Source organism: Panthera leo, chromosome A2 (assembly GCF_018350215.1).
Source record: "Panthera leo isolate Ple1 chromosome A2, P.leo_Ple1_pat1.1, whole genome shotgun sequence".
Lineage (NCBI taxonomy): Eukaryota > Metazoa > Chordata > Mammalia > Carnivora > Felidae > Panthera > Panthera leo.
In genome coordinates this window covers 165,267,929-165,283,388 of record NC_056680.1, presented here as the reverse complement: position 1 = coordinate 165,283,388, position 15,460 = coordinate 165,267,929, and the positions used below count along the sequence as shown (strand labels likewise).

The 15,460-nt window shown below is 47.7% G+C and overlaps 1 protein-coding gene across 2 annotated transcripts in view; it reads right to left on the bottom strand.

Moving 5' to 3' along the window:
* The window catches only part of RBM33 (RNA binding motif protein 33), a 137,240-nt gene that overhangs the window by 50,601 nt on the left and 71,179 nt on the right, over positions 1-15,460 (bottom strand). For both annotated transcript variants that reach the window (XM_042927203.1, XM_042927204.1), the window contains exon 9: positions 10,878-10,936. In XM_042927203.1, coding sequence (XP_042783137.1) covers positions 10,878-10,936 — 59 coding nt within the window. The remainder of the gene's footprint in view (positions 1-10,877; positions 10,937-15,460) is intronic.

Genomic DNA, 15,460 nt, shown 5'->3' with positions numbered 1-15,460 from the left:
CCACATGTTCCCGAGCACCAGTCAGACTACATTTCACAGTCGGTCCTGCAAGGCAGTGAGGCTGGCGGCGTGACCAAGGTTCAGCAAACGGCACGTGACCGGAAGTGAAGCAGGCCGGTCCCACACCCGGCCAGTTACACAGGAGTAACTCCCGGTTCGCCCTCTCCCCACCTGACGAGGGGGTCTTGCAGGGCCCAGAGGAGGCAGCCCCGGGGGCAAGGGGAGTGAGAAGTGAACTCTGCAGTGCCGAGCCACCGAGGGCTCGGGACCGCTCAGTCCGTCACCCCACCCCAGCCGGTCCTCCTGTGCCGGATGCTCTGGGGCCGCCACCAGGACCTTTCATGCGCGGGTGCCACGGGCCCCGGCCGTTGCCGTCCTGGCCGATGGGCGCTGTCCCTCCAGGCCTGCCCGTGCAGCCCACGGCCCTCTGCCCCAGGGCAGACGACTCGGAGGTAGGGCTTCTGCTCCAGAGCCCTCCCCCTCAGGGTCAGGCCAGGGCAAGAGCCTTTCCCTGAAAGCACACCGCAGCCCAGTCCCGCCCCCTTCCTACCTGGCGTCCCCGGCACCCTCGCCTAAGCCCGTGCACCCAAATCCCCATCTTGGGCTCTGCTCCCTCTGGCCCAAGGCTCCAGCCCACACTACTGCCGCCAGCTGACTCACGGGGCACCTCTACCTTCTCATTCGCTCCCTGTAACGCCCGACGAGGCACGGGGTCTGCTGACAGAAATCCCGAGCATTTAAGTATCTCGCGCACAGTCCAAGGTTAGAAAGTGGCAGAGCCCGGACTGACTCCCGGGTCACCGGCCCCCCCACAGCACATCCACTCACCCACTGTGCTCATGATGAACAGGAAACGGCGGGGAGTAACTTCACTTCCCTTGGTCTGTCTCGGTGTTTTATTACCACGTATGTACATGTCATTGTGTGAGAGAGTGTGTGAGTGCTTTGGAAGTCAAGAAAACCAATAAATACTAAATCAAGTCTAAAGTCAGACAGCCAAGGAAATTCCATGGCTGCCTGAGCAGGTAAAAGAAATTAGCAGTTCTTATCTGACCGGCCTATGAGAAATTGATGAAGGCAGCAGAACCAGAGATGCTATCTACAATGCAGAAGAAAGAGCTGACTCAAGATGAGTAAGCAAGGGAAATTTCCGGCTTTGGCAGTTTGTCCAAAAGAGTAAGAATGGAAACAGAGGGTTTTTGCGGGTGTAACCTTGAAACCGTAGGTGACACCAGCAAGGTGTGATAAGCTAGGGCAGCCAGGTGGAAGGCAGCGAGTGCCAGGGATGGCCGACTACGGCAGGCCACGCGCGGGGCCAAAAGACACCAGGAGCACACGCTGAGCGGTGCGGCTGAAGGAGGCCGGCACGGGGAAGAGAGAGCTTCACTGGTACCTGCATCAGACCCTACCAGAAAGCAGCCCACCTCCGAGATGCCAAAGCCTGCGTGAGGGCCAGATGGCAGGAAGATTAGAGAAAAGGAGCAGACACCGCAAGACAGATTATTCAAAAAGAAAGTCCACGGCTGGTCCATGAAATAAACCAGAGTGACAACGGTTACTTCTCTGGAGAGACCAGATCCTGGTGGACACAAGGGCGAAACCATCTGGGGAAGACACGTGGGCCCCTCCTCCCCTCCACTTGCCTCAACGGGTAACAGAACCTGAGGGTCTGAACGCTTACGTGAAGTTTAAAACTTTAACGCTTTAAGATCGTAAAATCTTCTGTTATCAGCACTGGCTTTCCGGAACAGAAATTTAACAACCAGCAGGCATCTTCAAGCTCACAGTGCCATTTTCCTCACTGGTTTCGATTCCATTTTGAACGTGGATGGATGGCACTTCCTTCCCCTACACTGACACAACTTAAATTCTGGCCATAAGTTTGAGCCACATGGAAAAGATTGCTAACTGCCTACCTACTTTACATTCTCACTTCTTCCTGAGTGATACAGGGGCAACGCTGCCCACCTAAAACCCTGAACTTGTCGCAGTGGGCCGGGGGCTCTCGGGAGGCTCACTGGGGGCTGCCTCAGCTGGCACGCACCTTTTGTCCCTCCCTCCTCCTCTTCTGGCCTGCGATTTGAGTAGGAAAAATATAGGTCCCTGATAACACCACAGAACTGCTATCCCAACCCAGAACTTGTTCATTTTTATGCAAGAACACGCCACTTGGTTTAAGTCATTGTTCAAAGAATTTTGTTATGTGCAGCCTCATTCGCATCCTGACTCACCAAGTCAACGTTGTATCTTCTGCAAACACGGTGCCAGGACACGGGCAGAACAAGTAACTTTTCCTTTAAGGGGTGAGGACACTCAGGTTTACGGAGCTAGAAGCGGACTGGCCCAAGTTACACTGCCCCCACACAGCTCAGGACGAAAATGCACATTTTCAGATTCTTGCTTTTGTTATAAAGTGCTCTTTCTGCTGTCACACACTGCCGCTGGGACCAGCGTGTCTTCAGCAAGCCACGGCTCCAGTGTGGCATCCACCTCAGAGGCTCTCCTGATGCGAGCATTCATTGAAGAACTTGTAGCGTTTCACGGGTATAAAGGATAATAAATTACCAATTCCCTCCACCAAATGCACAATTATTTTAAGACTGTTAGTGAGCTGCGAACACCTCACTTAACAGAACTTTCAGCACTAATTCTCCTGCCTTTTGAAAGAAAAGGCTACCTTAATCCCTCGGCTAATTGCTCTATTTTGCTTTTCTTTCTATCCCTTTAAGAGTCTCAGGTAAAACATTATCATTCTTTCTCATAGAATTCTTACACAAACTGCACTCTGGCATGTTCCGCATCTCTTGTTAATTACATGATGTTATCTGTGTTAATCCTACTCAAGAAGGACTGACAACTTCAAACACACACAAAAAAAAGAGCACTCTGCATAAATTGCTTAGCCCAAAGTTAATCGTATAATGCGGAAAAGAAAGAGGTTCTAACAGCTATTGTAGGACTTATCAGCTTCCCTAACAGGGTCAGTCAGTATATTTTAATAAGACTAATTAAATACCTTAACAATGTCATTGAAACTTCATGCATCTTTCAATGAATTACAACCTTCCTTTGCAGCATGTTTTCATTTATCAAGCTCACTTAAAATGCAAAGAACCATATAAGAAACCAACAGACGCTTAAGAACGACTCTCAGCTAATTCTCATTCAATGTGGGTCAAACGCAGAGAATACAGACCACTAGTGACCCCTCGCATAATTAAAATTATACCCTCTATCACAATATTAATCCTCTTACCTCAGTGCTTTCCACAGATCTTTTTTCTTTCAGGTTGTGCCTCGTCTAATACCTACATTCATTTTCTTAAAAGGCGTTTTTGTGTTTAGAGGTGCTTTCTAAACATTTGAAGAAGCCTGTGCCCAGGGTCAGCACTACTCCCCACGCGGACTTGAACGCATGAGGACAACGTGCTGGCTCCAGCAGAGAAACTAGGGCATGTACCACAAAGCAGGACACCTTTAACTTAGAACAAAGTACTGCTCTTGATGAACATACTCGAGACTGTGTACCTACCTTAGTTACACGCTGAAAAGCCACAATGTTATTATCCCTGTCCCTTGCCCCTCCCGTTCTTCCCAAACACCCCACGCAAGCACAGTGCCTGCTCTCCCACAGCACTGTGTCGTGACACTCGCATCTTAAATACAGCTAGGGTCCACTTTAGCAGATCCGGTCATTTTCAGCCAGTTTACTGACATGCGTCTTAGTATTTCGCGAGAAAGGGAGAGGCACACCACGACTGAGACTCTGGCTGCCTTGGTTGCAACCCTACTTCTTGTGCCCCAAAAGACTCAGTTTCCCCATCTGTAAAGCGGAGAAAAGGATACCTTCCTATGGTTGTTGAACACAAGCTCTGAGCAAAAGCTGGAACACAGTAATCACTCAGTAATTTTTTTTTTTTTTATTTCCCAATGAACTTCAACAGCACGTGCTCCAGGGAGCTGTGTTTCCTCACTCAAAAAAAAAAGTTGGGGCGCCTGGGTGGCTCTGTTAACTGAGTATCTGACTTCAGCTCAGGTCATGATCTCACGGTTCGTGAGTTCGAGCCCCGCGTCAGGCTCTGTGCTGTTAGTTCGGAGCCTGGAGCCTGCTTCAGATTCTGTGTCTCCCTCTCTCTCTCTGCCCCTCTCCTGCTTATGCTCTGTCTCTGTCTCTCAAAACTGAATAAATGTAAAAAAAAAAAAAAAAATAGGGAAAAAAAAAGAGTGAGTTAAAAAGCAGAAGAGCAGCATCAGCTCTGCCAACTGCAAATGCGGTCTGTGCGCCAAGTCCTCCTCCGCGAGGGCACCTCCCACGCGGGCCATCACTCCCATCTCCCACCAGGGAATGACAACCGTGTTCACAAAAAACACCAGACGCGAACGTTTATACCAACTCTCTTCGTAAGAGCCAGAGACTAGCAATAATCCAAATGTCGAAGGGATAAACGGACTGTGGTACGTCCATTCAGTGGAATAATACCTACCAATAAAAAAAGACAAATCCCTTACAGGTGCAATCTCAAGAGCACTGTGGCGAGGGAAAGCAGCCAGACTCAAAGCAAACATCCCACAGGAGTCCACTCACAGGACATGACTTCAATGAAAGAGAACATGGCGGTTGCCGGGGGGCTCGGCAGGGAAAGGAGTGACCACAGAAGGGGCAGCGCGAGGAAGCCCTCTGAGCGGCAGGACTGCGCTCTCTCTCTCTCTCTCTCTCTCTCTCTCTCTCAACTGTGGTGAGCGCACAACTGAATGCACTTACAAAAACTCACCAGCTTGCACATCAAAAGGAAAAGGACTAAACTGTAAAAATTTTTTAAAACTCTAACTTTTGGGAAGAAATGCTTTCAGGTCCTTTATAATAAAATAGGGCCTCTTTCAAAGTGTATCTTAAAAATGCATTTCAACAACTGGAGCACCTGGGTGGCTCAGTCAGTTAAGCATCTGACTCGATCTCAGCTCGGGTCACGATCTCACGGTTGCGAGTTCAAGCCCCGCATCGGGCTCTGCGCTGACAGTACGGGGCCTGCTTGGGACACTCTATCCCTGTCTCTCTGCCCCTCCCCCACTTATGTATGCATAAGCTCTCGCTCTCAAAATAAATAAGCATTTAAACAAATGCATTTCAACAGCACTACAGGTCTTCAAAGACTCAGGGGAAAATAAATTTTAAAATAAAAACCGGTGTGCTTTGTAGGACACGTCGATAAAAACAGGCCATAAAGACTTTCTTGGCACACGTAGGAGGTTCTAAGACTGAAAATGTGTGTTCTTGTCAACAACACATTGGCCACATTACCACTTTACAGACTGGCAAACCGCACTCCGTTTAAGTCTACTATTTATGAAAGGGTGTGGGAACGGTTTTCATTTCAACGTGGACGGTTTTAACGTGGCCGAAAACTCAACAAAACCGTGTAGCAAACACTTTCACAATGTGGCTTACTGGCTCACTTAACTGTACGAGAAACCCACTTCCTATGACTTGAGCAAGTGCTCCCAGGTCTCTGAGGTCTCTCTGCGCGGACCCCCACCCACCCCCTCTCTGCCCAGCACACAGCGTATGCCGGCAGGACAGCGAGTCGACGGGGTGCAGGATCTCATCGCCGCCATACTTACTGGCTGTTACCGTGGTGTTTAGCTGTTCCTCCTACTGCTGCAGATGGGAATTCATTGATATGATTAAATTTGATGGTATGATAATGTATGGTAATCACGATTAATCAGAAACCCACCAGCAAACGGGGGATGTTGGGTATTATGTCACCTGCATTTTAAACTGCATTCTCTCCTTGCGAGCCTGACGACATTTGACAGCTGGAAGGCTCTCATCCCACACTCGCCTGCTACTACTCATAGATCTGATAAGAGAAAATGCCCATCATTCCTTCCCGATCTTAAGTGCTAATAATTACACGGCATTGCAGGCAAGTTGTAAAAACAGTTAGGGGTTCAAAAGAAAGACTGGAATAAAGTCTAGATTCACATCTGCAAGGGCTCTAATCAGAGAGAAATGGAATTGGAGGCAGCAGTCTCATCAAACATGATTTGCATGAAATGCCACATAAAACACATCCAGGACGTTGTCAATCAGCAGCACCTGATACCACACGCGTGCTCCACGGGCACAGGGCTCCCTGGGACCTACCTGCACGGCACTGTCACTGCACAGTAAGCACAGATGGAAATCGAAACCTAAAAACGAACGTGATTGCTCGGAAGACTAGTTGAAACTTATCAGCAGTCTTTTTTTTAAACATGATATTTAGTTTTAATTCAAACCAGAGTCCCTGAGAAATTATTCAGCAGCCAAAGCACTTGGTATTGAAGTGGCTACCCTGAAATACCAGCATTCACCCAGTACATCGATTCAGAATCAATGACCGAATAGGTGTTTAAAACCCCCTCGGTCAAGAATCTTTACAACGTGCGTCACTCGGGGTTTAGCCATACGCTTAAAAACAGCAATTGCATGACACCTAAAACAAATTAGGTCAGCAAAATCTCAAAGCGACACCTTCAAATATTATCAACCGACATTCTAGTGTTACTTCTCTAAGTGGGCAAACATTAAAAACAATAAACATCACTTCGAGGATAAATACGTAACTGGACAATATACTTATGGGCCAAGAAAAGACTCCAAACTTTCCATCGGTGACAAAAACATCAGCCCTTGTGGAAAGGGACACCAATCAGACTAACGAGTAAAACAAAGAGCCTTTGAAAACGAGCACAGAATTCACAGACACAAAGACAGGCACTCACCCGCAGGGCGGTGCACCAGCGTCCCGACCCCACCGCCCCACCGACACCACGAAAGGAAACCACGACCGTCTGTGGGGCAACACTCGAGCCTTCACACGAGCGAAAATGCTTCACGAGAGGAGACGGACGGTAGGCGGCTGGGCGGCAAGACCGGACGGAGCACGAGAGCTGGGGCGGAGGGAGGGACGGCCAGCGGCGGCTCCTGTGCCCATCAGCTCCTGTGAGTGGCCACTGCTCCGACGGCTGAGACGCATTTTACACGTGGCAGAGTCACATCGCGGGACAAAAATGAGGACAGGACGAAGAGGATTCGTTCTCTGATGACGCTACCAACCGAGTTATGTTTACATTTCAAACAAAGGTTCAGAAGGCCGACTGGAAAAAAGAAAACAGTCTGGGAATTAAAGTTTGAGACAGGAAATGTTCTAGAGCACAGCACTAACAGCTGTGTCCGTGGCTAAAATTAAATACGCGGATCTGATTCTTAGGTGGAAACCTAAATTACAAAGCACATCACCGAATTCCATAAACGAGGGAACCGGGGGTGGGGGTTGGGGGGGGGGGGGCAGCCCATCGAGACACCAAGACGGACACGACCACAGAAAGGCACCTCGATGTCAAGAGCTAAAACGGTATTTTCCAAAAAGATCAAACATAGGGAAGCTTTTCTTACGATATTTGTTACTTTGACATTCAAATCTTTGCTTTAAAAACTGTTTAAATTCCCTGAATAAAATTCATCAACAGGACAGAAAGATACTAGTTTTGCTACTACATCAAGCATAGCTAAGAATACCATATTCTGGCCCAAGATTTTAGTTTTTAAAAATAATTTTAACGAATCCTATGAAAAATTGGTTTAACATTAGGCTGTCTAGAGTTCTGATTTTGTTAATTAAAAATTCAAGGTATTATCACTTAATACAATTTGTAGGCATACTACTTCTAAATTAAGAATCTCTCAAGGTTTCATAAAATTGTCAAACAAAATGGACTTCTAAGAAAGTAAAGCTTGCCACTGTTGGGGAAGAGAAGGAATCCCTCAGCATTAATACTGACTGGACACTAACTCCTTTAAAACTTGGAAATCTAGGGGTGCCTGGGTGGCTCAGTCGGTTCACTGTCCACCCGACTTCGGCTCAGGTCACGATCTCAGGGTTCACGGGTTCGCTGAAGCCCTGCGTCAAGCTCGGAGCTGTCACCTGGAGCCTCCTTCGGGTTCTGCGTCTCCCTCTCTCTCTGCCCCTCCTCCTCTGCTGGCGCCCTGCCCCGCCCCCTCACAAATAAAATAAAACGTTAAAAAAAATTAAAACTTGGAAATCTAGCGTTACTTCGACTGACTGCCTTGTTTACTCTTTCGTCCGTCAGGTAGAGCTTAATTCCTATACACTTATATACGTAAATGAGCATGATATAATGCACATTATGTATCAATGAAAACAAGTAAAAAATTAAATAACACAACGCCTCTCTACACAGCTCATTTTATGTAGGGTTCATCATTACCTGAATCAGTAGACTTCCTCGGCACACAAAAAGATCTGAATCACAGAAATGTAGTGAGCAAAGGGAAGTTCACTGTAATCTCGTCTCTCCCCAGCCTAAGCTCCTCTAATGAACCCCCACTGTCCCCGGGACAGGTGGCACTCCTACCGACAGCTTCATACCGCTCGCTCGTGTTTCAGGACAACCCGACCCGTGTCTGCAGATCAACTTCTGCACGGAGTCCTACTCCTCCTGTGCCCAGGAGAACTGGCCGAGCCCTGGGCCTTGTTCACGGAAGTGTGGATGCAGAGTGACTGAACGAGTGACACGGCAATCCTATACTGAGTTACAAGACTACAGGAACTTCACTTAGCTCACATTTCTGTGATTCAGATCTTTTCTGTGTGCCAAGGAAGTCTATGATTCAAAGAGACTCCATGAGGATTCTGAAGTCAGGTTTCCAAATGCGAATGTTATATCAACGGGGAGGGGTTCTGATTTTTTTTTTTTTTTAATTTTTAAGTAATTTCTACACCCAACATGGGGTTCAAACTCACAACACTGAAATCAAGTCACACGCTTCAACGACTGGGCAAATCAGGCGCCCCACCTCAAGTGTATTTTTTAAAAACAGATTCCACATCTGATTACTTTCCCTAAGGAAGATTGATTACAGAAATAAGAGCAGGGCATTTTCAAGACCGTAAGTTCACCGTAAATTCAGCTTAAGATCTAGCATTTGGGGCTTAAAGAAAGACACAATACACACTAAATAACGATAAATAACTGAGCTAAAGAAAAATCTCTCCTCTCATATCACACACATGACTAATCTGTACCCAACTATTTCCTAGAGCCCATACATACTTTCCATCTCAAAAACAGTAACAAAACAAAATTGACATGTTGCAGAAACTCTTCCAAAAGCAATTCAACAGTACTCACTACCCTCAGCGCCCTGTAACAGTACTCACGACCCTCAGAGTACTATATATAACTTAAATATACATTCAGTTTCAGGGTGCCCAGCCGGCTCAGTCAGTGGAGCTTGTGACTCTTGATCTGGTGGTTGTAGGTCCAAGCCCCATGTTGTGTTTAGAGATTACTTAGAAATAAAATCTTTAAAAAATAAATTAATAAGTTCAATTTACATAGAAACGGTCTCCTATTATCCGCTTATAATATCCTCCAGTATTATGCACTTTGCTTCTTGTAGGAGAGGATACAATCACATTTGCACAATTGAAAAATACAAGGAGTGCCTGGGTGGCTCAGTCAGTTAAGCGTCCGACTTCGGCTCAGGTCATGATCTCACGGTTTGTGGGTTCGAGGCCCGCATCGGGCTCTGTGCTGACAGCTCAGAGCCTGGAGCCCGCTTCGGATTCTGTGTCTCCCCATCTCTCTGCCCCACCCCTGCTCATGCTCTGTCTCTCTCTGTCTCAAAAACAAATAGAAACATTTAAAAAAAAAATTTTTTTTTAAAGAAAAATACAAGTAGATGAAAACTGCAATTACTCTAATTTTATGTTAGTAAACATTTTTATAAAAATATCAATTACATACAATATTGCTGTTTTTAACTAGCTTTTAGAACGTTATGGGTCACTCAAAGGAAAAATTAGTTAATATAAGGGAATAAAACCGGTAAGAATCCGTTATAGAAACCATGCCATAATTCATAAAAAACTACAAATCAAAGAGGTTTCTAAAAACTACTCTGAATTTTAACTACTGATTGTATTTTTGAATAATCATCTGCCTATACACCTAGAACCTTCATTAAAACCTTTCTGTTAAGTGCCTTCTATAAATATGCTATCTACTTAAGTATCAAAGGTGGAGTCAAATACATCTTTTAGATATTTCCTGAAAATCAGATTTAGTCTCAACAAAACTACATCTGTTTTACACACAAACAATATTAAAATTTTATGGTCCAGTCCATTTTTCTTCAACATTGGTTTTACAAAGAACATATCTTCCTTGATTTAATGAAACCAAGAACTAACGACAACTCTAACCCAAAACTCAGATAGAACAATTTACTTAAACAGATACATTATTTAGTGGACGTTATTCTTCTGGTTAGGATAAGCAAGGAAAGCACACTGCAAAGCGTGGAGTGGGAGAATGTGTGTGTTCTTTCAAAGAAAGTTGAAAGAGAAAAACCTTCATTTTAAAATATAAAACCAATAGTTCATTAGGACTTTTGAGATTTGGGGTTTTTTTAAACAAGCAGAGTTCTCATGAGTATTCCCTAGAATCTCACACACGTACACAACTTCACACGTGTGTGCATGCACGTGTATGTGCACACACACACTCAAGGCCCTTTCTCACTGAACACAAGGCAATAATGAAATCAAAATTCATAGTCTTTACCGTGAAAAGCATTGCATGATGATCCTAATTCAACAATTTTACAGTTAAACCAAATTAATTCCATTCTCAAAACTCCATTGGCGTGTAAGCTGTTAACAAACATCTCCCACTACAAAAACCATTGTCAGTATTTACAAACCTCGACACTTATTTTGGTTGGAACCACCTGTATTTGCTGCATTAGTACCTCTTAGTAAACGCATGCTCACCCCCTCAGACCAGGAGGAGCAGCTGCTACTCACAGGGAATCTCTGCGGCCCCACAGCAGGTCTCGGCTGGCTGGGAACTGGCAGCAAGGGCACTGTGGAAAAACACCTTTTGTTACAAACACGGTTCACTTCACAAACAAACCCACCAAAAAAGAAATACACCAAGTCTAGTATAAAACATGCATCATGCGTCAGTTACATGTAACATATGAAGTTTACACTTAAGCTAAGTGCTTAGTGTTTTACAAGCCCATAAAAGGGAAAGAGAAAGCAGGACGCTTGTCCCCATACAACAGCATACGCAGAAGCTTCAATTTCAACAGGGAATTTCTATTTAGAATTAAAATGTTTTGCAATGAGAGAAGAGATTACTCCTCTAAAATAAAAAACGGCTTTTGTGTTTCACATCCATATCCAAGTTATCCAGACTATCTAATCCAATTACATTTTCTGACTCCAATCAAATACAAATTCAAATCTAAATCCTCTAGAATCATGAAAAAGAGGGAGGGAGGGAGGGAGGGAGGGAGGGAGAGGGAGGCAGAGAAAGGAAAACACACATACCCATGGTACTGTTACAAAGAACAATCTATTAAACAATCTCCTATGCCAAGATTTTGTTTGTTTTTGGTTTGTGTTTTTAAACAAGCAGAACACTCCAACAGATCTACCAGAAGAACATGAAATCACGTAATTCTAAAACAGACATTTTATCGAAAGGAAGAAGCCACATGTTATACCCTGGGGCTAAATACACTATTTAAAAGGTATGTTACACTGAACTTGATTTTGAAGGGGGAAAAAAAAAACACCGCCCAAGCAGGGACTGCTACAGGGTAGTGTGCTGCATTTTTCATTAAAATGTGCAGCCAGATACACCTAGTAAGCTCTCAGGTTGTCGGGTGTCATGGGCTGAGTTGTGCCCCCCTCCCCAAACGCATATGCTGAAGTCTCCACCCCTAGTACCTCAAAACGGGACCGCGTCTGGGCAAGGGGCCTTTAAAGAGGGGGAGTAAGGAAAAACGAGGTCATGTGGGTGGGCCTGGATCCAGTATGACTGGTGTCCTTGTAAGAGAACAGACCACAGACACACACACAGAACCGGCTACGTGAGGATACAGAGAAAATAATGGTAGTAATAGTAACATCACATACCACATTTTTAGTTTAAGAAACGTCTGGTGCATGAGAAATACACTTTTCCAATGACTTTAAAATTGGAACGCTAAGATAAATTTTATTTCCTATAAATACTCAAGGAACTCTATATATTAAGACTTATGGTGAGGGTCATACTTCTACACGTCCAATTTAAAGTAATAGTGTGGGGTCACCTGGGTGGCTCAGTCGACTAAGCGTCCGACTTCGGCTCAGGTCACGATCTCGCGGCTCATGGGTTCAAGCCCCACATCAGGCTCTGTGCTGTCAGCACGAAGCCTGGAGCCTGCTTCGGATCCTCTGTCTCCCTCTCCCTAGGCCCCCCCCCCGCTTGCTCACTCTCAATCTCTCTCGAAAATAAATATATCTATATTTATATTGTGTGTGACAGAAAGAAACTTACTTCAATAAAATGCAAAACGGCACAAGTCCTTCTGCGCCTTGAAAGCCTAATCCAATGAGTCAAAACTTCAAAATGAGAGGAGGTCAATTTGAGAGACTTTACGTAAAATAGGATGCAGCCCCCAACTCTATACAGCCTCCTACAAGGCACTGGGGGATAAATCGGTTTATCTAGGGCAAAATATGAGATTGTGAAATGGAGGAAGAAACAACTAGAGTATCTCTGACCTCAAAAGATTATAATGAAAGTGAAGAAGAAACTACGTATTAAACAACATAAAGACGATGGTTTGAAAATTAAGTGCCAAATACAAAGGACCCAGACTTTCAAGCCTATGTGCCACTTATTTTTAAACTTCGGATTTAAACATCAATTCCTATCGGATACCCAGATACCTACAATACAGTGAAAAGGTTAAAAAATGTAAGTCTCTTTAACCATCTCCGGGGAGAAATCTGATTATAATTAACAGATTCCTTACACAGAAGCCTTCTTTTTAGTTGGCCTTTTTTTTTCTTTTTAGTAAACGGTAAAAAGCAACAAAAAAGAAAGAAGGGAAAAGGAATAAAAGTTAATGGAGGAGCACATCTGAGAACAGGTGATCAGAAACCCAGCGTGGAGAGAAGGCCTTGGTTTGCCAAGTGTCCCTCGGGAGCTCCGTGGTCCCCCGGGGCTCAAAAGCAGACAGGCATTTCCACCAGCTGCCTTCCTCTGCACCATGAGCACAAGATAACTGAGAACTTGCCCTGCTAGCAGAACCTTGACCTTGGAATATTTGACATTTAACCTTTTTCTTTCTATTGACTAAACTGATTTAAGTTTTTGATTCATTACAACAGTTTTTAATAGGGTAAAGGCTGGAAAACAAGTTAAATTTCCATCAAAACTGGTTAATTATAATACGGTGGAACACCCCTCACCCTTGAGAATATGCACCATGAGGAAAAGATGTGCTTACGCTGTCACTTTCTCACGTGCCTTCCAACGGCCTAAGTCTCCGAGAACACAGGGCTACTCTACGTCCCATGCACAGCAGACGGCCTTGCCCTCCGGGAAGAGCCGTGGTTTCTACTTAAGCTCACTCGCTCACACTGAACGGACCATTCTTCGACGGTGTTCTGCGGGTACGCCAAGCTGGCAGTCTCGCTCTCTCCCCACGCGGGCGTATCTCAAGATCGAAGGTGCCGGCTCTGTGGCACCCAGCTTCGCGTGGAAACTCTTCGGCTGGTTCTGAGCGCTGAAAAACTACCGTCAGAAAGCTGACCTTCTATCTGCCGAATCAGGAGCCGTGCGGTGCGCGACTTTCCTACCTGAGGACACCTTGGGGTTTCCTTAGGGCTTCCCAGTCTGCGCGTCTCACACTAGCGATTTTTATCAGGCTGAAGAGAATCTGTGCACCTTGCCACCTGCCAGGTCTGCGCTCAGCGGACACGAGGAAATACACGAAAACGGACGCGACCTCAGGAGAACCGTTCCGACAAAGCAGACCGACGGCAGCTGCCTGCCTTGGGAAGCCGCTGTGGGAAGGGCTCCGGTACTGAGCCGTCCTCCCCCTCCCACGGGCACAGCTGCCGGAGGAGCCGCGGTGGCGCGCTAGGCACGGGGGCCACCGCGCTTCAGTGCCTCGAGGGCGCAGAACGCGGGCGGAGGCCGCCGAGAGATCCCAATGGAAGGTGGGGGCGGGCGGAGGGTCGGTCGGGGGTCAGGGACGGGCTTGGACTCTGCCTCCCTGGCGTATGAAACAAGAGCAGTCTCCCGTAAGGCGGACCCCACGCCCTAGGCCAGCCTGCCCCCGTCACTGACACCGACGTCGCTCCGAGGGCACAGCACAGTCTCAGAGCACCTCCGGGCCGCTGGCCTCCTCCCACACATCAAGTCCTATCTTGGGCTTCTTTCCCCAACTTCTGGAACTCTGGGATCCTGAGCGCAGCGTCAGCAGAACGCGCGGTGGCCTCAGCCCTCCCCGTCGCTCGAAGGGAAGCAGAACGCTCCCAGAGACGGGCCACCTTCCTCCCGCGGGAGGGCGGGGTCCTTCGAGGCCGTCAGTGCTGTTTCGGAGCCCGGCGTGGGAGCTCACGGCGTCAGGGGAGTCACACGCCACGCCCACTGCTGTCGGGCTCAAGTGTCCCGGAGCTCAGCTCCCGTCCCACCACTGCCTCCGGCGCCGGCCCGCTCCTTCGTCTTGGCAGAGGCCGTGCTTCCTGCACCCTGCCTCTTGGGTCCCTGACTGCGGTCCCTCCACCTCACTGAGGCCACATCCAAGGCCCGGTCACGGTCAGTGACCCGCCTTCCCACAGTCCCTACGCAGCCCCTCCCGCGTCCCAGACAGTGACTCCACCTCCCTTCACTCGTTACGCGCAACGCCACCCTCTACTGCTCTGTCGACACCTCGACTCCAGCGAACGCGACGCTGTGTCCACGCCACCCCACCACGCTGCGGCCTGACCCCGGGCTCACCACCGCCCAGCTTACCACCCGGCACCCCTACCTGCCACGCCCCGCACATCCACTCCTCTACTCCCCTGGAGGGGGACTCCACGTCTCCTCTCCCCGCCTCAGACCTGCGACGTTCCCTCACCCCCACCTCGTGGCTCTTCGCTCCTTCCAGTCCACCCACGTCAGGGAAGAGCTCCAAGACCCCTCCACCGCTCCGCCCCCCACACCCCTGCATGCCCCCCCCCCGCCCCACCCCGGCCCTGCCTCTGGGCACTGGGTCCCAGCCAGGACGAGTCCCCCTCACCTGCATCGACAACTCTTGTCCTTCTCAACAAGCTGCTGGCTTTCCCATCTTAAAAGAAAACACCTTCTCTCCAGCCCGCTTCCTCCTACCAGTTACCATCCAACTTCTGTTTTAGCAAAACACCTTCAGAGGCGCCCAAGAGACGCCCTCCCCTGCCTGTGCCCCCACCTCAGCGAGGTGCGCGTGCACCTTCCCCGTCTCCCCACGACCACCCTCTCGAGACCCCCACGGCCCCTCCGCTGAACACAGTCGTCAGCCAGCGATCCCCATCTGCCCCCCCCCACCTGCTCCGCCGGCAGGGCCCCTTCCGCCAGC